This window comes from Lissotriton helveticus, chromosome 6 (assembly GCF_964261635.1).
Source record: "Lissotriton helveticus chromosome 6, aLisHel1.1, whole genome shotgun sequence".
In the NCBI taxonomy this organism is placed as follows: Eukaryota; Metazoa; Chordata; class Amphibia; order Caudata; family Salamandridae; genus Lissotriton; species Lissotriton helveticus.
In genome coordinates, this window is record NC_136067.1 from 1,967,437,638 (window position 1) to 1,967,460,397 (window position 22,760).

A 22,760-nucleotide genomic window follows, 5' to 3' on the forward strand; every position below is an offset into this window, starting at 1 on the left:
TGGAGGAGGAGGGGGAGGCGAGAGCCCTGGGAGATGATATCTCTCCACAGGAAATATCTTGTGATATTAGACATATGGTGCAAAATAAGACCCTGGGGACTGATGGCTTCTCAGTGGAATTATACCCCACCTACGACCCGGCGCATGATCGCTCAGCATATAGATCGTAGTCGATGTTGAACGGTATCTACAAGATCCTGAGTAAGATCTTGGCAACCCACCTGCTTTCTTATATGATGACCTTGATCCTTTCAGAACAAATAGGATTTATCCTGGGTTGACTAATATCACATGCCTACTGGCGATTATGGAGGCAGCTGACTGTACTAAGGAGGACGCAGCTGTATTTGCTATCAACATCGAAAAAGCTTTCAACAGACTTGATTGGCACTACCTCCATGAGGTGACTTTGCACATGGTACTGGGAGAGCTTTTCGTAGCCTGGAAGTGACTGTTGAATAAACGACCGACAGCTAGAGCGCGCACTTGCATGACTATATCGACGAGCTGCATAGTGGAACAGGGACACAACAGGGGTGCCCTCCGTCTCTGCTCATTTTTCCAATCACCATGGAGCCCTTGGTGGCATATGCAAGGGCAGGCGGGCGTTTAGGGACTTAACAATTCAGAGACACTGCCACAGGATAGTGCTGTATGGAGACAACCTGCTGTTCTTCTTGTGCTACACGGACGAGGACTTGAGGGGGGTCAGAAATATGCTGGTGGAGTTTGGCCTCCTATCTGGGCTATGAGTTAATTGGCAGGCTTTTCCCCATGGCGTGAAGGGAGGACCCTCCAATGCACTTATCGGGTGTACAATGGGAACCCTGATGCCTGACTTACATCAGGGTCAAGATCTAGCACGACAAGGACAATCTATTCAAGGGAAATGTAAGGTGAGCAATTGGTTCCCTGAGAGCCTTCATGAATTTCTCGGGGACCCTGCCACTGTTAGGGATTGGGAGAATAGCTGGTGGCCCTTCCTTTACTTCTTCATTTTTCTCCATGCTGCCCTTATGGGTCCCGGGGACACAGCTAAGGGAACTGAAACCCATGAGTACAGAGTTCATCAGGGGATTGGGACGATGAAGGGAGGCATTGAAAACAATGCAGCACCTGGCGGAGGAGGGAGGGCTAGCAGTCCCCGATTTTGAGCTCTATTACATTGCGGTCCAACTCAGTGGCTAATCCAGTGCATCCCCCACAGGTGCAACCCAGATTGGACCCCTGGCCCCTAGGTACCATCGCTTTCTGAGCTTCTTGGGGTCCTCATTAGAGAGCAGCCTCCTAACACGAGTGACCTGTATGAGTTGTGCATCATGACAAAGTGCTGGAATAGAGGCTTACAAAGAATGCACATTAGGACCCCATATTCGACAGAACTGGCCATGGACTTCCTGCATGTACTCCGACATGGGGAAGCTGGCGGGGCCTGGACCAATGTGTGGAGATGTTCTCGTTTGAGGACTTCAGGGTGTAATGCTACTTGCAGCAGGGGCACTTCCTGCTTCATAGGGCACTTACATCGCTGATTAGGAAGCACTGGGAAGGGGATCCTTGGAACCTTCAATATCCCAGAGCTGTCAATATATAGCACTTTCGGCAGGTGGTTTATGGATGGTGTCTTGTCTTTATAGGGCACTGCGGACAGACTAACAACTACCTTTCAACTCACTGAGGACTAGGTGGGAGGAGTACCTTGACACCCCTTATCGAGCAGAGTGACTGGGACTAGATACTGGAGCAAACATCAGAAGTTTCCAGAAATGTACATTTTAAACCTATCAATTATTACATACTACACCAGACATACTTGACACCTGAGCGCATAGGCAGACACTTCCATATACCAGACGCAGCATGCCCTCGATGCACAACTGATAGGGCTGTTACACATGCTCGGGCGTGCCCGCACTACACCCTTTTTCTGAGGGAGTAATACAAACAATCTGGGAGTGCATTGGGAGCGAGATCCCACGAACCCCGGGGCGATGCCTGCTAAATTGGTTCCCCACCCTGCAGAGACCAAGATAACAGGGTGGTTTCAGGACCTAACATATATCATTGCCAAGCACAAGATAGCTTGGAATAGGAAGGCAACAGTATGCCCTCAACTAACAATATGGAAGAGGGAGATGATAAAATGGGCAGGCTGCAAGGGAAAGATACTCCTGAGGGAAGCAGGATTGGGTATAGGGAACATGGACAGAGCCCGAGCCTGGGGTGCACTAGTGGATGATCTAATGAACCCAGAGCTGGATTCACAGGTGGGCTACCTTGCGGAGTCACCAAGACGACTTATATGTTCCTAAGTTGATGGCCCATTGCACAATACCTGCCTTTATACACTAGAGGAGGTCACCTGCCTATATATAAAGATTGTAAATGGCCCCAAGGAAAGGGTCCCAGTATTATCTACCAAGGGCTGACAGATTCATATCTTCAAAACATTTAACAATAGAATTCATTAACAAAATTATTTTTCTTTTATTATATCAAGCATAATTGTCAAACTTTAAAATGCATACATAAATACATAGAATATCATCAATAAATATATATACAGTCCCGGGGGCGTGGCTTAGCGCACAATGGAGAAAGAAGTGCCTGGGTAGAGCTCCTGCCTGAGCTCCCCTACCCCGGGTCATTTCTCCGGCCAAAACTATCCTCTCTGGCCTGAAACTGCTGGCGGATCTGCCCGCAACCCTTGCCCACACACAAGCCGAATTCTGACAGGATCGGTCGCGGAGCTCTGCACCGAGGCCAGCGGCGCTGACACAGCCGGCCTGACTACGACGCAGCTGGGGACGCAATCACGCGAGGCCGCAGCTTCTTGAGGGCTACTGGGCCTCGCGCTGCGGCCTACCAGAAACGACCCGATACCTGGCGGGAGCGGACGGCGGCAGGTGCATTGACCCCTGAAGCACCACAATCGATGCCCCCCTTTCCCAGGCCCCAGAGAGGACCAGAGGGAGCGACGACGGGCCAGAAGCGGCCGGAATCTGGTGCGGACCGGGCCTGGCGGAGGCGAGAGGGTGAGCACCCGACCCCTGGAGACATTGCCTGTGCTGGGACACGAGGGCGGCGCGGCGGCGCCGAGAAGCGAGCGGAGCCTTCTTCCTTCTCCCCCTCCCTCGCTGCACGCTGCCTCCGGCCGACACCGCCAGCCGGGGACACTGGAGCCTACGAGACCTCGTGGTGACGCTGGGAGTTATCGGGCTGGGGGGCCTTCCTCCCCACTCCCCTCCCCCATAGAGGGAGCTACGCACCGAGGGCAATGGAGACACTGGCGGGGCACGGCCACCCACAATAGCCATCTGCGCCTCCAAGCGCCTGCCACAGCACTGCCCCGGGAGGCGCCCTGCCGGCAACGACAGCCCTGGTGGGACCCAGATTGTAATTGGGAGCGGTGGAAGCCATTCTGTCACCTGAACCGGACTAACGCCCCGACCCGCTGCAGCTTGCGACCCACTACGCCGCAGGCCCGAGACACCTGATTACCGCATACATCGCGGGGCCGCCACATGGGGGCCGGGGGTGTAGGAGAGACCACGAGGCCCAGCGAAACGCGCCCATCTCATGTTCGAGAGACACTACTCTCTCACTGACGAACACGGCTGGCGCTGCAACGGACAACCACCGATCACAGGTCACACAGGAGCAGCCCAAGGAGGCAGCCGGATACCTATGCGGGTAGCTCCCCCCCCCCCGGAGGGTACCTGGGAATAATCGGAGCGAACCCTATCACTGCATCACACCCTGCCCCACGACGGGGCGGCAGTGCTAACGGACCGGTGCCGTGGATGCCGCACTGATAGTTTAAATTGCCTGACACACCACAGACGTGGCCCAGCACCTCTTCTGCTCCCCTGTGCTCTCACAGACGGACACGAGCTTCGCTCCTGGCACTGCGTGCACACACCGCCTGCCCCATGTCTGGAGGGGTGATGACACGCACCGGGACGGGGAGTGCATCGGCGAAAGGGAAGACGACGAAGACATCATCCAAGATGGACGCTGACCACGTGGCGTCGAAGCTAGACTCTGTCCTGGCAGCCATGGAAAGAATGGAGGAGTCCCTCCAACAGACGCGCACCTCCTTGGAAACCAGAATAGACAGTGTGGCAATTGACCTAACTCACCTCAGGGCTGACCACAAAAAGCTGCAGGAACGCACTACAACGCTAGAAGGCGCGATGGCAGCACTGGAACCGACGGTGACTCAGTCAGACAAGCACATACAAGATCTCCTTAACAGGGTGGAATTCTTGGAGGACCGTGCGGAGGATGCAGAAGGGCGGGCAAGGAGGAACAATATCCGCTTGGTGGGCATTCCGGAGAAATGGGAGGGGATGGACCCCACGCAAAGAGTGGAAGACTGGCTACGGGAACTACTGCCAGAAGGCACGCTGTCGCCCCACTTTGTGGTGGAACGTGCCCACCGAGTGCCCACGAAACCCCTATCTGCTGGCTCGAACCCCAGGCCTATCATCCTGCGAGTCCTAAACTACAGAGATCGCGATGCAGTCTTGCGGGAAGCCAGGAAGCTAGGCGAGATCCGGATTGACAACACCACAGTAATGTTCTTTCCGGACTATAACCGTGCAAGTACAAAGGCAAAGGCACTCCTTTCTGGAGGTGAAAAGAAGACTGCGACAAGCCGGACTTAAGTACTCGCTGCTCTTCCCTGCTAAGCTACGGGTGGAGGCAAAAGATAGGACACACTTCTTCATGAAGCCTGACGAAGTTGAGGCCTGGCTTGATGAGAACATGCCTGACGTACCTCGACGTGCGCAAGGGACTGCTACCATGGAACGTACACGAGGGGCACGGAGGCGCCGCCGGCGCAGGGCTCCCACACCTACCCGAGCTCGAGAATCGCCGGCTCACTCTCCATCCGCAAACGAGATGATGCAGGAACAACGGGACGCTCTCCGCAGAGTAGTGGAAATCAGCGGCTCTCCGGCTCCGTCCCCTGCCCCGGACACCAGCCCGGCGCCTCTCCCGAGCGATGATCAGGCAATCTATGGCTTACCGGATTCCCAACACACTGACGATCTCCCAGACGTCACTCCACAAACTGCCGACCTGTTTGGCTGAACTGGTCCTAGCAGAATCCTGCCCCCATGAGCCAGAGAAGACATGACCGCGCAAGTGCTTCATAGACCCCCCCTCACGGGAAGCGATCTGCGCAGCTGTGCACTGCTGGGCCCTGCTCACCTTGGGACACTGGACTCCAACCAGGTATTGTGATTACTATATACATACGGCCCAGCCGCCCACTGCCAAGAACTGGTCACTTAATCAGTAGCATTATACATGCCAGCCGGCGCCACCCAGACTATCCGGGGAGGGGGATCTCCCCCCCGGGAGCCTAGCCCCTCCTTCTAGATACTTGAGAGGGCCGCTGGCACCGCACTGAGCGGCAGGACCTGGGCATCTGCCAGACAGCAACGGCCTTTCTACTCTACCCGGGAGGGACGCTGAACTCCCTATGGACTATACCGTAATTTCTATTGTTATAACATAAGCCACACGGTACCCCCTAGAATTGTATAGTTTACGAGCTCATTCGAGTGTTTGGATGGCGACATGTTGTGCAGCCGACCTTTTGGCATTTCAGGTTATGTTGCCATGTTGAGGCCATATGTTTCCCCCCCTTTCCCTACCCTTCTACACCACTGGAGATCACCACGCTTTGTGCTGAGACCTTGGGGCAGTTCTGTGCTGGGGGTGAAAGCACTGCTTGAGGATCTGACACGCGGGGGGGCTGGAGGAGCTTACACCTACGGAAGCTATGTCTGAGATACGAATATGCACTTGGAACATCAGGGGAATGCACACACCAGCTAGGCGTTACCAAATTTACTCGTACTTAAAGCGACACAAGCTAGGCATAGCACTGCTTCAGGAAACACATCTGAACAAGGCAGAGGTCCTAGCACTACACCGCAAATGGCACGGACAACTCTATGCCACAACCTACTCCTCATACGCCCGTGGCACACTGATATGGGTCCGCCCTGGGTCCCCCTGGACGGTTACAGACACTACGATAGACCAGGAGGGCAGGTTTGTTGCAGTACAGGGCAGGCTAGATGGGCAACAGATAGTGCTGGTATCACTGTACGCCCCAAACACTGATCAGGGAGGCTTCCTGGCGCGCCTCTCCATGATGATGGCTACCTGGCATGCGGCCCCATGGCTACTGGGTGGAGATTACAACTGCACACTAGATACAACAATAGATCGCTCCTCCCCGCCCCCTATAGGCGCTCTGACGTGTGGTGCCACAAAGGTGTTGCTGGAGTGGGCCGAGCAGTGGGACCTCCATGATGTTTGGAGATCACACAACCCTGGGACACGGGTCTACTCCTATTACTCAGGCGCTCACGACTTACATGTCCGCCTAGACCGATTTATGGCATCTACTGAACTCCTACCCCTTGTGACCGATGCATTATACATGGGCCGCACGCACTCACACCATAACCCACACTTTTTATCCATGGCTTGGGACCAACCGCGCCCCCCCATACCCACCTGGCGACTACAACCAACGCTGCTACTTGACGCGGCCTTCCGCGAATCCCTCCTTACACGCGCTGCTCAGTACTTTGAAGACAACGCAGGCACGGCGTCCTCCCCACAGGTAGAATGGGACGCCTTCAAGGTAGTGATTCGGGGACACTGCTTGAGGACGCAGGGCCACATGAGACAACAACTAGAGAGTGAACTGACCAGGCTAGAATCTGCCCTACTCGACAGGGAGGGGGAGGCCATTGAAGGCGGTGCTGACTCGCTGCAGGGGGCGCGGGCAGACCACGCGGGTCTACTGGAGCGACTTCGCGACATCAACTATGCAGCGCATTCGGCGAGGACACATCACCTGAGTGACAGGCCTGGCAAGTTACTGGCCTGGCTGATTTCACAAGAGACACGCTCGACCCCAGTGGTAGCAATACACGTAGAAGGGAGGGGCCTATTATACTCGCAGCTCCATGACGCGTTCACCACTCACTATAATGCGCTATATCGCTCCCGATTGCCACACCCACACCCGGACATTGCTGGCTACCTCGCCCCTCTGCAAATGCCACAGCTGACTACTGCGCAACAGGATGAACTGGGAGCCTCGCTTGAACCTGATGAGGTCCGCGACGCAATATTTAACCTGTCTAACGGCAAATCCCCGGGCCCGGATGGGCTCCCTGCCGAATTTTACAAAGCAGGCTCAGATATACTTATCCCAGAACTTCTGAAAATGTACACTGCAGCGTCGGAGGATGCAGCCTTACCCTCACGCTAAATGAAGCAACCCTGATCTCCATCCCCAAACCTGACAAGGACTGCACACGGATAGGCTCTTACCGCCCCCTGGCGCTGTTAAATACAGACTACAAAATACTGGCCTCCACGCTAGCCCGGAGACTGGCCCCTATTGTGCCCCGCCTGGTGCACCAAGACCAGAACGGCTTTGTCCCGACACGCCACACCTCCCACAATATCTGCCGCCTTTTCCGAATACAAGAGTATGCTACTCGACAGTGGCCCAGAGCAGGATGCCTGATATTAGACCTAGAGAAGGCCTTCGACTCGGTTGAGTGGCCGTACCTGGGAGCAGTTATGGAAAAGTACCAACTGGGTGGAGGCTATGAAGCCATGGTGGGCCTGCTGTATGACAAGCCGACAGTCCGAGTCCGCACGGGCACATTGCTCTCGGACACCCTCCGGGTGCGAAGAGGCACTAGGCAGGGCTGCCCCCTGTCGCCTCTATTGTTCTCCTTGGCCATGGAACCCCTGGCCACAATCCTCAGGACACAGGGACCTGAATGGGGGATTCCACTAGCGGATGGACTACATACAGTGTCGCTGTACGCAGACGACTTACTGCTGTACGTCAGAGACATAACTGACATCCCTGCCTCCCTGGCCTACGTCTTTCGCACCTTCGAAGAGATGTCAGGACTGCGAGTTAATTGGTCCAAATCGGGGGCTTATTCCTTTAGCCCGGACATGCCCGAGTGTGATGTTTGCCTGGGCGGTGGTAGATTGCAATGGCATCCCACTACGTTCCGCTACCTGGGGATACAAATATATCGGAATCCAACAGATGTCCTGGAAGGGTATCTCCTGCGGGCAATTGCCTCGGTTCGGGCGCAGATCAAATTCTGGAACACCCTACCCCTCAACGTGCCGAGTCATATAGCACTTACCAAAATTATAGTGCTGCCTAGACTGCTGTACTATTTCGCCAATATACCCACTTACGTGCCGAATAAAATATTTAGTGATCTGGAGATTCTGCTGCGTAGCCTCATCTGGAATACGGGCCATCCCCGAGTAGCGCTGACCAAGCTCTACATGCCAACTGAGTCGGGAGGCCTGGCGGTTCCCAACATGGAGCTGTACTACCTTTCGGCGCAGATGCAATGGGTGTCGGGGTGGCTCAGCGGCAAACATCTCGAGGATACTGCCTCAGACACTGCTGCCTGGACGCAAACACAAATCTGCACGCTGTTCCACCCGATAACCCGAACTTCCTGCCCCTCACAGTTGCACCTGGCGGTAGCGCGCAGGTGCTTCCTACGTTGTCTGCGACTCACCCGAGCAACGACACCATACGCCCCGATACTACCCATTCTGGGCACTCCAGGACCAACGGACGCACTGACTGTGACTCGCTTGGCTAGCTGGACGCACGCAGGGGTGGACACTTTGGGCGACCTGTGCGCTGACGGAGCACTGCTCACCTTTGTGGACCTGGCTGCTACCACGGAAATCCCAGCTGGTCAGTTCCTGCTACACGCGGCTCTCTTACCCACACTTACTGCCTCCTAGGGCGATGTGACCGAAGAATTGCCGATGAACAGCTTCATGCAATATCTACATGTTATGGGAAATGGCTCGAACGTCATTCATTGGCTGGCGCAGGCCCTACAGACGCACTCGCAGCCATCTACATTGCCGCTGCGGGAAAAGTGGGCGACGGGTAGGGGAAAGGCCTGGACTGACAAAGAATGGGCGATGATCCTAGCCGGACCGACGTATGTCCCACGCAACCCCCGCTTCAAAATTATTCAATTCTACATCTTGCACAGTGCTTATCTTACACCCGACAAAATAAATAGACACTTTGCAACCACTGATGCCGCCTGTCCACGCTGCTCTCTGACTGGAGCAGACCTTTTGCACATGCTGTGGCATTGTCCTGACATACACACATACTGGGACGAAGTCGTGACGCTCCTCACACGCAGCACTGGCGAGCAGATACCACACACGTGGGAAGCGTGTATCTTGGGGGTGTATAAACGCACAAAACTTAACAAAGTGCGGACGCGCTTCTGGGACATGGGGCTTATAACGGCCAAACGCCTGCTTACCAAGAATTGGAAGGCTGCGACCCCCCCCCCCACACTCAGCACTGGCGCGCCTCCTTTACCAATTGGGCACAAGCGGAGGGCACGGTGCTCCTCCGAGAGGAAACAGCGGGACTCCGTAAATTCCCTATTGCTCGGCTCTGGGACGACCTCCTTAAGGCATTCCAGCACGCCTGCCAGGAACGGGGGATCACTTGAGATAAAAGGCAACATCGCCATAGCGATGCCAACCAACACCGAGAGCAGACCCCTCTCCCCCACCCCTACACCTCTTTTGACCTCACGACCTACACTACCGGACACAGGCACTTACAATTCTCCGTTATACACCAGACAACTTCGCAGCACTGCGCACACACCGCTGCCCTTGCCTCAGCCGGCCCGCGCCGACTGTGGATGCTGACAGGGAGGTGCCCCCCCCCTCCTGCAGGAGGACAATCACCATGTAAACGGACTGCATCAACGCCCCGCGGAGCGCCAGCTTGCACTCTGACTATACACCGCAGGCAACGCCTACCGGCCCTAGCCCGGGATTAAACCCCCCCCATTTCTCCCTTTGCATTGCAGGATGCCCTGCCAGGCCCCGCTTCACAATTGCTGCCACATATGAGAACCCGTGACGATCTCCCCCCCCCCCTTACCCCCCCTTTTTTTTCTTTTTACTTTCCCGACCTCAGGTTTTCCCCGCCATTGTATAGGCATGGGGAACAGTTTGTTCGCTGGTCATGTTCCCTGACCAGGCCCCCTTTCTTACTTCACACGAGGACACTAGATGCAACATGTCACTCTCAGGAAGCGATACCTTATTGATCTCTTGCTACCCACATATTGCGGAGACACGATGACACTTACACACTACGAGAGATACGGACTAGTACTCAGCCTCGCACGTGTTAGACAAGGATTTGCTGCGCTATATATTAGCCACTGACACGTCCTTAGCGACCTCCCAATAACGGAACTGGGAAGGCACACAGGCACCATACTGCTGGATATCTGAGCCTTGATCGAAATGGCTGCAGACTAACCCTGCCGAACATAACCGCTTGCTCCTATGCCTCAGTGAGCTATACTAATACACATTTTGCCACTTCACGGACAGCATTACGGACACAGAATTGGTGAAACATCTAGTGCTGATCCCCCCCCACTATCGACTAACCACAGCTGTCTCTCAGGCTATCTGTGGGGACTTGGGAGATTACTATCATGGCACTAATGCTGGGTGAAAACTGCAAAGCTAATTTTGACGATGAAAGACAAAATCATAAGATCTGTCACTTATATAGCTAGATACCAGATGGCTGCAAATGCAATTTCATAAGATTCGCCGCCGGACCCCCGGGTTGCCGGCTAAATGGCTGTGTCATCCAGTTAAAAATTTACCAGATTGTTCTCTGCTCGGCTGGCCCCTGTGAGCCGTAAAATGTAGACTGTATGATGTCAACCTTCTGCACAATAAAGGTCTTCTAAAAACCCCCCAAAAAAAAATATATATATATACAGTCCCACGCATAATCATTCATAACCATCAGTCATAGTTGCATTCGCCCCTTGTGAAATACACATTCATTCCACACAACAACCACATTTCTACAAATCAATCAAGATGGTAAAACTGGTACAAAATGTTAGAATGGACAGTTCTTGTGTCTTATCCCGATGGTGAATGGGAACAGCGTCCAAGGACAAGAGAAGAATTAAATGCCAACACGCGTTTCGGTGAAAGGCCCAGGACAGGGCAACACTTTCACCAGGGCGGAGAGCGATGAACTGTGTGGGATACACCAGCACATCTGACGAATGTTCACTTAGGCTCTCTTAGTCAGGTCATGAGTATATAGTGGGGTGGTATCCGTAATCAGCAGTGCTAAATGGGATATAAAAACTCGTCCGATGGCCATTCAAGTTGCCAGAAGTGTTGAAAAGAGATCGTTAAGGGAACTGTTCAAGAAATAAGACACTAGGTTTCACGGATAATGGCTGCAGCATTTCCGACAAGAGTTACCAGTCCATTTTGAGAGATGTATTTTACGGAAAACGACGGGGCGGAAGACCCTCCAACCAGAATGGATCTGTAACTCTTGTCAGAAATGCTACAGCCGGTATCCGCCAAACTTACTGTCTTACTTCTTATTAGTAAAAATGAATTGGTACTGTGCATATATATTTATATCATAATATTTGTACTTTTTGTTTTGGTGATATTGGTTGGTCCTTGTTTTGGATGTATGAGAGTTGAATTACTTGTTTGCCCAAAGGGGCCATTATGTTTGACTCTTTGTCTTGTTGGTGCCTTACTCCTTTGGAATAAAAGGGCCCCTATCCTTTTGTTTGGTACCACTTCCAGTGAACCAGACACAAGAGCTGGGGCAGAGACTTTGATCTCCCGGAGTCTCAAGAACCGGCGGCAATCAACAAGCCCTTAGAGAACACTTTGGGGTGCAAGGCAGTGTCCAGCTCTCCTTCAGCAGGGTCAGAAAGCAGCAGGGCAGCACCGCATAGAAGCAAGCCTTCCAGGTCAGCAGTCCAGCAGAGTCTCAGTCCTTCATGCAGCACAGCAGTTTTTCTGATAGAGTCCAGTTGTAGGTCTAAAGGTTTCTGGTCTGGATGGGCATCAGAGACCCAATACTTATACCCAGTTGTGCCTTTGAAGTGGGGGTTACTTCAAAGAAGGATCTTTGAAGTGCACAGACTTCCTTTCTTCCCAGCCCTAGCTCCAGACTATCAGTAGAGGGTAATCAGCCCTTTATGTGGGGACATGGCACTGCCTATTCAGGTGTAAGTATCAGGCCCTCTCTCCCTTCCTGCCAAGCAAGAGCCATCAGAATGCAGACAAGTATTCATGCACACCTAATCTTCCTGTGTTTGTGGCTGTCTAGAGGGAATGCACAAAGTGTAGCTGTCGCCCACCCCAGACTTGTATGTAAGACAAGCTGCAGGCACACAGAGCTGTAAGAGCTTAGAAATTTCCACGTTCTTAAAGTGGCATTTCAAAAATTGTAATGTCAAATTCAATTTTATCAGCAAAGTGGATTTGTTTTTACCATTCGAAAGATATAAAACATGTTATGGCCACTCCTTCTCTAATCAGGTTTATAGCTTAAAATGGTATTAAGGAATTCCCAATTTTAACCTGTGAGTGAAGTAGGCCTCACAGTAGTGAAAAATGAATTTGGCTAATAAGAGGTACATGACCTACCTTTTTCTTACACACCACCCTGCCCTATGGGCTTCCTAGGGCAAACCTTAGGGGTGATATATGTCCAATAAAAGGGGAGTTTAAGGCTTTGCAAAGGGTTTTAAATGCCAAGCCGAAGTGGCAGAAAAACGGCACACACAGGCTGCAGTGGCAGGCCTGAGACAAGTTTAAAGGGCTACTTGTGTGAGTGGCACAATCAGTGCTGCAGGCCCACTAGTAGCATTGAATTTGTAAGCCATGGGTATATGGTATTCCACTTTACAATGGGTTTACAAGAACATTAAATATACCAAGGTTATGTACTCCAATGTTAACATGTTTAAGCGAGAAGAAGATGCACTTCAACACTGGTCAGCAGTGGTAAAGTGCTCAGAGTCCTTAGGCCAAAAAAAGAAATAGCAAAAAGAGGAGTTAACGAAGAAAAACATTTGGGGGAAGAACACCCTAAGGCTGATACGTCTAACATGTACATTGGTGTTATATCTTCAAGGTCCTCAGATGTGGAGTTAGTAACTCTACACTTCCTCTATAACCACTTACTGAATGTTTTCCCTCAATATTCTGTCCAGGATATTAGTGTTTCTTGATATTCCTAGCCTCGATATTTAATAATATAACACCTTCAGAAGAGAAACATACATCTGGCCTTCCAGTGTCTAGGAGAAGAACCAGGTGCTTACCAGGAGAGCACGGTGGAGGGACATTCCAAGATATGCCAGTGCTCAAGGGCTTAAAAAATGGGCTCAAGATAACGGAAATATAATGTGAATGTAATGAAAATGCAGCTTTGTACATTTCAAAGAAACTCAATTATGTCTGATAATGGATATTCACATTACCTCGCGGTGCTGAATCCACGACAAGCAGCAGTGTGCAGACAAACGCAGCTGTGAGTGCAGCTTTCATTCTGCGAATAGAAAAACAAATGTTTTAACAATTTAGATTTGATTGAAATTGGAGAGGAAACAGAGGTCCACCGTGATCATGGACGAGGCTAGTGAAATAAGAGAAAGGGTGGAATGGGAAGACAGGAGACTCATTTGATTAGCCCACCATACAATATGACAATCACAGTTGACTGAAACTTACATTCTCCTATATCGGTTTTCAACTTTTAAGCCTCACAGGAGTCAGATCGCTTTGCAGAGTTTGAGGAACAGCTTGTTACAAGATATCACAGATATATAAGAAAAGCTTGCTGCGTGCAATAGCCACCCCCCACCCACGCCCCCTGCCTACCGGGGGCCGAGCAGTTTGCCAGGGCCAGTTTCGGTTCCAAGTTTGTATACAAAGGTGCTTCCATGTTAACTATGTATCTCAATACTTTGTCATCAAGTAATCCTTGAAATGTGTTTCATAGAAGGCTCGTGTAGGGTGGACTTCTTGCTGATGTATGCACTTCCAATCAGACAAACTTCTGGATTCTCACAATTCGAGGACCCCCTAAAATGTTTAATTTCTGGTCCAAGTAAATGAGGTTTTAGCGTCAGGTCTCTCTAAGTGATATGGTCACCTTCGTAGGTCTGACTTTAGCCAAGACCTCTTACTTTTACTAAAATAATTGCAACTCTCTTACGTCATTGTGAGTGACAAGCATTCTTCTCTTTCACATGGAGCTCATCCACCTCAAAAGTAGTCCCCTTCAGTGCCAGGGACTCCTATGGCAATGTATACTTTTGGAGACCCAAAAATATGTTTGCTTTTAGACCATTTTTTTAAAATATTGGTGAGTGGCCAGCAGCTCCCACGATGATAATTTTTTACAAAACTGTTGCAACAAAAAAAATCAAGCATTGACAAAGCCGAAAATGATTTTTTCCAATGCCAGATCCATAGGCTTTTCCAATGCTATCCTTTGTTTAAAATGAGGCTTGCTGCACAGTGTATATACACTTCAGAGAGTATACTTTGGGAAGGTCAGAAGGAGGAGATGTCTACAGTCAACCAGGGTTTGCAATGCTTTGTCAAGGTCTTTTTTGCCCTGAATGTTTTAATGTGTCTTCATTGTCTGGGTTGATATCCTGCACTACTGACCTTAAGTCATGTTAGAGAATTTCTATGGTAAAGTCATGTAGTGATAACAGTGTTGGGTGCAGGAGAAGACATTGGATCGGGCGTGATCCAAAACCTTTTCATTTTAATAGAAATATGTAAATCTCACTTCACATACTTATGTACAGGGTTTCTTCAGGCAGCCCTCTTCATTGTTCAGTTGTACTGCCAATCACACGTTTCTTGTGCCCACCATAGGACATAGCAAGGGTCAGTGATTGCGTCCACTTCTGCTATTGGTTTCCTCATGTTTGAATGCAGGCGTTCTGCACAAGAACAGTGTTCTCGGCTCCCCCCCACACACACACAGAAAGTAGTCCTGTTAAATGCCACGGACTGCTGAGTCAATGGATCATATTACAAAATATACATGTATATACTTTTTCATTATTTGTGAGTTTTATAAATAATTATGTGATGCCATGGCACCCCAAACACTGCTACCAGGTTCTTGCTAATGGTTGCAGTATGTCACATATCTTAAAAGAACTGTAACCATGACTCATATTTGAATGGGCTTTAAAACTACTCAAAGGTGGCTGCCAAACCATGCACACGGAAACATTGTGGGTGGCTTTGGGGGATCAGACAGTGTTTCATTGGACTGTTGCATGGTCCCCATGATGTCTTCCAGTGCTCTAAACATTTCTACTTTAAATGCAACAGCTATCCTTCTAAAGGACACGGCTGCTTTAAAACTACATGTTAGTGTAGAGTATGTACTGTTAACGTTTTCCTTATCTCTATTACTAGGAGTACATTTCATAATCTATCAATTCATTATTCTTTTCAAATATTTTGCAAATAAGGTTTTCTTATTTACCTTATTCACGTTGATATTTACTATGTATTTTATTGCATAATTCAAAAAAAAATTTCAACACACAAAAAAAATACATGTTAGCAGACCTCCTTCCGTGTATATTCAGTCACGTCATTTTATTATTACTACAGCAGGTGTTTTTGTGAAGTTCTATAAAAGTACTTTTTATGATGTAACTAGTACACTGGTGACTTTGCAAAATGCAACCGTGTTTGCAAATTAAAAAACAGGGTGATTAACGTAAGGCCTGAGTTAACCTCAGCACTTTACGGTGGGTTGAGCCACATTCCAGTCCATTGTTTTTCGCTCACTGTGCCACCCTAGACAGAAAGATCTGACATACGCACATCACTCTTGGTTAAAGCCATTGCACATATCGAGTCTACAGCACACAAACAAGGTGATGGAAGGAATGCACATTATTCATGTGCAATTTGCACCTTCTTCTTTGCAACCATGATTTCGTACAACAGGCCCTAGAGGGTGAATAGGGTGTGACAAAGACCAACACACCCCTGAATTTTTTGAGGTTTTAGAGATAATTTTTACATGTGAAAAGTAAAATGTGTGCACATGCAAATGCACATTTCTGCAATACCACCTCATGCAGATTATTCACACTGCAAACAATCTGCAGTAGCAAATGCAGAAGACTCAACATGCCTCTGGAATCTACAGTCAGAAGATGCCTTGAGGGGTATCAAGTGGATCCAGATTCTGCCCTGGTTTATCGGTGCCATGCCTTGTCTCTGGGACCCTGGGATACCGGGTACAACAAACACATTTCCCCTCCGATCAGCTGAGCAAAAATTCGCCCTAGATGTATAAAAAAAAGTCCAAGAAAGGTTCAATCAATCAATCAATCAAGGCATTTATATAGCGCACTACTCACCCAGAGGGTCCCAAGGCGCCGGGGGAGGGGGGTCCGCCACTGCTCGAACAGACAGGTCTTGAGTTGCTTCCTGAAGGCGAGGTCGTCCTGGGTCAGGCGGAGGTGGGTCGGGAGGGAGTTCCATGTCTTGGCGGCGAGGTAGGAGAAGGACCGTCCCCCTGTGGTGGCTCTTCGGATACGGGGGACGGTGGCGAGGGCGTGGCCGGTCGATCGAAGCTGGCGTTTGGGAGCGTAGAAGTTGAGGCGGCTGTTGAGGTATCCTGGGCCTTGGTTGTGTAGGGCTTTGTGTGCGTGGGTGAGGAGTCGGAAGGTGATTCTCTTGTTGACCGGGAGCCAGTGCAGGTCTCTCAGGTGTCCGGAGATGTGGCTGCGGCGGGGGATGTCCAGGATGAGACGTGCTGAGGCGTTCTGGATCCGCTGGAGTGTCTTCTGGAGCTTGGCGGTGGTTCCGGCGTAGAGGGAGTTGCCGTAGTCCAGGCGGCTTGTGACGAGGGCCTGGGTGACCGTCTTCCTGGTCTCGGTGGGGATCCACCGGAAGATCTTACGTAGCATGCGCAGGATATTGAAGCACGACGAGGAGACGGCGTTGACTTGTCTGGTCATGGAGAGGGAGGAGTCCAGGATGAAGCCTAGGTTGCGTGTGTGGTCTGTTGGTTTGGGTGCGCTGCCTAGGGCGGGGGGCCACCAGGAGTCGTCCCAGGCGGAGGGTAAGGATCCCAGGATGAAGACTTCCGTCTTGTCTGAGTTCAGTTTCAGGCGGCTGTTCTTCATCCATTCGGATACCTCTTTCATCCCTTCGTGAAGGTTGGCTCTGGCGGTGGCGGGGTCGTTGGTGAGGGAGAGAATCAGCTGGGTGTCGTCGGCGTAGGAGATGATGTTGAGGTTGTGCTGGTGTGCGATGTCTGCGAGGGGGCTCATGTAGACGTTGAAGAGGGTTGGACTGAGCGAGGAGCCTTGAGGAACTCCGCAGATGACTTCGGTGGCTTCAGATCTGAACGGGGGGAGGCGGACTCTCTGTGTCCTTCCGGCGAGGAAGGAGATGATCCACTCCAGTGCCTTCTCCTGGATTCCGACGTTGCTGAGTCGCTGCACTAGTGTACGGTGGCAGACCGTGTCGAAGGCCGCGGAGAGGTCTAGGAGGATGAGGGCTGCTGTTTCTCCGTTGTCAAGCAGTGCTCGGATGTCATCGGTGGCTGCGATCAGGGCGGTCTCGGTGCCTCAGCGCCAGGATACCTGCAAGGTGACAGTTGCGCTTTTTAAATTTCCTAAAAAAAAAAAAAAGAGAGTAACTAAGAATGAGGAATTACAATGTTTATCCAGAACAAGCCTGGTGCCCATGGACCTACAGAAATGATAAAAGAAGTGTTGTCCCCAGAGCAGGGGCAATTCCGCCTCTGTTGTGTCCAGCGCTGCATTGAAAGAGGGTTGAGACTGCCACTCTGTCTTTCAATGCAGAGGGACTGGGAGCACGTTGAGGATGAGGCAGGGACCCTCTACAAGGCAGTGCAGCGCGTCCTGGACCCAACGCAAGGGTGACTGGGAAGATCCCTGAGACCCCATAGAGTCCTGCTAAAGGGCATCCTCAATGGGATACACTGACTGGTGCGATCACAGACCAGAAAGGCGCCCCGCCTGTAGGTAAGGAAACATTTTCCATTACTCCCAGCAATAGGCTGGTGGTAATTGTGTGGCAAACTGAAAAATCCAGGGGGTCATATTACAGAAGGTGCCCTGGGGCATAGTTGCCATTCGTCGGTGTTTTTTTGCTGAACGGACTTCAGACACCACCTTCCGTGTTATGGACCACAAGCAGGTGTCTCCTTAAGGGCATGGCGGCATGTCCCCTTAAAAATGAGGAAACACATCTGCCCTTGAGTGGCATTACAGATGCAGGTACAAGAGCAATAGTCCATCTGGTGTCTCACTAATTTTGTGCCACCATTGAAGTGGTGCCCAGTCAGTGTATCCCATTGAGGATGCCCTTTAGCAGGACTCTATGGGGTCTCAGGGATCTTCCCAGTCACCCTTGCGTTGGGTCCAGGACGCGCTGCACTGCCTTGTAGAGGGTCCCTGCCTCATCCTCAACGTGCTCCCAGTCCCTCTGCATTGAAAGACAGAGTGGCAGTCTCAACCCTCTTTCAATGCAGCGCTGGACGCAACAGAGGCGGAATTGCCCCTGCTCTGGGGACAACACTTCTTTTATCATTTCTGTAGGTCCATGGGAACCAGGCTTGTTCTGGATAAACATTGTAATTCCTCATTCTTAGTTACTCTCTTTTTTTTTGGGGGGGGGAATTTAAAAAGCGCAACTGTCACCTTGCAGGTATCCTGGCGCTGAGGCTTCACAGAGTGACAGACAATGGATGTAATAGAGAAAGAAATCCAGCAGGTTAGACCTTCGGAAACAGTCAAGTTTTAACACGTTTCCTAAAGAGGAGTAGTTCCTCCGTTTGACGGATCTCCGAGGGCAGACTGTTCCAGAGTTTGGCAGCAGCAACTCCGAAAGATCTGCCCCCAGCCCCGACCCTCTTAAATCTGGGTACTTTCACCAATCAAGCAGTTGCTGAGCGAAGTGCTCTGGTTGGAGTGTACCAAACAAATTTGGCTTGCAGAGCGCTGGTCCCGAGTCCATGCAGGGCCTTGAAAACAAGGCAGAGGGATTTGAAGAATATTCTCTGCTTCAGCGGGAGCCAATGAAGCTCAGCCAGCGCCGCCGAAGCAGAGGATCTTCTAGGCCAGCCAAGAGCCAGCTTGGCGACAGCAGACTGCATTCTTTGGAGTCTGTCTAGCAGCTGACCCGGTGACTCAAGCAGGAGGGCGTTACAGTAGTTGAGTCTGCTCAATATGGTGCATCTGACTACCATAGCCCGAGCCTGTAAGGGAAGTAACGGCAGGATCTTACGAAGAGACCTGAAAAGGGCAAAACAGCTGGACACCGTTTTCGCCACCTGAGCTTCCATGCTCAACTAATTGTCCAGCATAACGCTCAGATTGCGAGCAGTAGTAACCGGTTGAGTTTTTATCAGTGTTTCTGGAGGCCAGAAGTTATCCAGAAAAGGGCGGGGGATCCGACTTCCAGCACAAAACAACACCTCAGTCTTGCTGGCGTTGAACTGCAGAGAGGTATTATGTAGCCAGCTCGCCGTATCTAGCATGCAGTCATGAAATGTCTCCAGCGGGATTGATTCCTCACCCTCCCACGACAAGATGATTTGGGTATCATCTTTCCATTAGTGACATCAATTTAGCTTTTATTCTAGAGATTTCTGCTTGATACAGCTCTTAGAACCCCACACATATACTGATGGTTGCAGGATATCTGATAAAACTATGTAAATGTTGATTAGCTTTTATGTCTACCTCAGCTCCAAAAACTAATAAACGGATTGAGTCATTACCTGTATTGATGGAGAAGACGAATCTTCTACAGATGTCTTTGGTCTCTATTTAGCCTTAGATCTTAACACATGAAGCACACTCATTTATATAGTCTGTGTTGTCTTATACAGAGCGATACTATATTTGCATTGCCATTGTACCATCTGTTATCTGTTAATACAGGTAAAACATTAAAAAATTATTCACTCTTTGATGAATTAAATACCTAAACAATGTTCCTTTAAGTAAACAGTCCCAAGAGTAACAGCTGTTTTCTGCGGACCTGGTAGAAATATAGCTGACAGGGAAATTAAAGCTAAGCAAATATTAAGATGGAGTCAGAGTGAAACGTCCTTAACAAGGGAAAAAAAAATATCAGACAAACGAGTACATGAGGTGACAAGAAACAAAATGAACCAAAAGAAAAAGCAAAGGATTAGCATAATCCATGTGTAAACTGTCAAGCAAGAGTAGCTAAATTAAGTAGCAAGTAAAATGGTAATTATCAGCATGTTATTTTATTAAAAACTAGGTACCTCATTCAAAAATTCCTTTAAGACCATGAGGAATAGTCCTACTGTAGCACTAGTTCACATACTGAGGGAGTAACCCTATTGCTGCCAGGCCCTCCCCATGTGCTATTGGCTATTTGGGGTAGTTAACGCTTAGGCCACCATAATGTTTTCTCCACATAAGGTGTCCACACCAAATTAGCGCCTTTCTTTCCCAAAATCCTGTGAATTCTAAAGCTACCCAGGGTTTGAGGATTCCTTTGGAGTGGACCAAACATTAGCCAAAATCCAGCAACATTTTTTTTTTTTGGGGGCGGGGGGAAGCGCTGCAGAAGAAAGTGTCTGATTTTCCCCTGCAAATGGTATCAATGAACAGCTCATGGTGCTAAAATCACCATCTTCCCAGCTTTCAGGAACAGGAAGATGTTTGTCAGAAAACAAACATTTTCTACACAGTTTTGGCATTTTAGTGGGACTTATCCCATTTTTTCTATTTTTTGTGCTTTAACCTCCAACCAGTTAGTGGTAGAAATGGGTGTGAAACCAATAATAGATTCTGGAAAGCTATACATTTTTGAAAAGTAGATAACATTTTTAATTCAGCATGGGGTCATTTGTGTAGATCCTTCAAGTTTTCCCTATAGAAAGTAACAGATGAAATATAAATATTGAAATTGAGTCGAAAGGAACAGCCATATGTGCCTGCATTTTCTCCTGTAACTCATTCTAACTATGGCAAATTATTGAAAGCACTATGCCATTATGTCCGTTTGACCATTATGGTTGTCGGGATATATTGGGCTTCTAGGTTTACCACGAACCTGAGGTATCCAGAGCCAATAACTGAGCTGCACCTTGCAATGTTTTTTAAATGTGAACCAACAATGTATTTGGTAAAATATAAAGAGTGAGAAAATAGGTATCAAGGAAACCTATATATTTACAAAACGGGAACAAAATATGGAGTTTAGAAGCAGTGGTTATTTGCACATCTCTGAATTTGTGGGTACACATACTAGTATGTGAATAAGAGGGCATTTTTCAAAATGTCTTCTCTTTTACACACTGTCTTACATTTGGAAGGCACACAAACATAGAAAGACAACTGATAATAACACTTTTTTTCCCTACTATTCTGTGTTCCCTTATGTCTCCTAATAAAAACGGTACCTCACGGTTGTGGCTAGGCCTAGTGCCTGTGACAGGAAATGAGTCAAAAGACAACGTAGACACATCACATTTTTCCACTGAAAACTGACCCATTTTTTGCAATGGGGCTAGCTGTAGATTTTGAGACCTAGCTCAGCCGGAACCTAGAGAAACCTAGCAAATCTGTAGATTTTTTCAAACTAGGCAGCCGGGGGAGTTAAGGATGGCGTGACTTGTTTGGCTCTCCCCAAGTTATGATACTAAGAATCCCTTGCAAATCTCAAAATTTGTACAAAAATAAAAAAAACATTTTCCTCACATTTCTGTGATGGCAAGTTCTGGAATCTGTGGGGAAGCCACAAACATCCACCTATTCAGCAGTCTACCAATAAAAATGGTGCCTCACTTGTGGGTAGGCCTAGTGCCCGCGACAGGACTTCCCCAGATGTGTAGATTTCAGAAATGTCTGGGTTTTGATAGGTTTCCCTAGATGGTCCAAGCCCAGGACCAAAAACACAGGTGACCCCCTTGCAAAAAACAGATTGTTTTGTGATATATAGGGCACACCTAGTGTGAGAAAGTACCCTCTTTTTGCATGGTAGCCCCCACCTTTTGCTGAACTGCTGATGTGCTTTGACTGAGTGTGCCCTGGCCTCCTTAAATCAGGTACCCAGGGCCTATATTCTTTCCCTAAACCTGCATTGAAAACAAAACCCAATTCGCATCTCTGGCCACAGGTCAGCCCCTGGTAAATGGTACCACAGGTACCCAGGGCAATGTGACCAGAGAAGGCCTTGAAGGGGTGCAGCACTTATTTTGCCACCCTTAAAGGTCCTGTACCTTTACACTTAAACACTGCCTTTGCAGGCTGTGTGTCTTGGTGCAGAACAAAGTGAAGAGTTGATATGGCACACATCCCTGTGTGCCATGCCTACAACCCACTATCCTGGTATAGATCAGTCACCCCTCTATCTGGGTGCCCTATACCAGTGTTGAGGGTACAGGCGCATGAGCCGTGTACCCTTACAGTGTCTAAGTCCATTCTTAGACGTTGTAAGTGCATTTCTGCCATTTAGAGTATATGGTGCAATCCCCCACACACAACCCCACACACACACACCCCACACACAAACACACACACAACCCCACACACATACACAACCCCACATACACACAACCCCACACAAACAACCCCACACACACAACTCTACACACACACTACCCCGCACACAACCCTCCACACACACCACCCCCCACACACACAACTCCACACACACCACACAACTCCCACACAAACACCCCACACACCCACACCCACACACAGACACACCCACACACAGACAACCACACACACACCCACCCCACACAC

At 49.7% G+C, this 22,760-nt stretch overlaps 1 protein-coding gene across 1 annotated transcript in view; it reads right to left on the reverse strand.

The window, feature by feature from the left end:
* LOC144763942 (fucolectin-like) overlaps positions 1-19,807 on the reverse strand; it is a 215,025-nt gene extending 195,218 nt beyond the window's left edge. The window contains exons 1-2 of the mRNA XM_078649987.1: positions 19,751-19,807; positions 13,425-13,492 (exon numbers count right to left, since the gene is read on the reverse strand). Coding sequence (XP_078506113.1) covers positions 13,425-13,491 — 67 coding nt within the window. The 5' untranslated portion in view covers position 13,492; positions 19,751-19,807. The remainder of the gene's footprint in view (positions 1-13,424; positions 13,493-19,750) is intronic.
* Between the last annotated feature and the right edge of the window lie 2,953 nt (positions 19,808-22,760).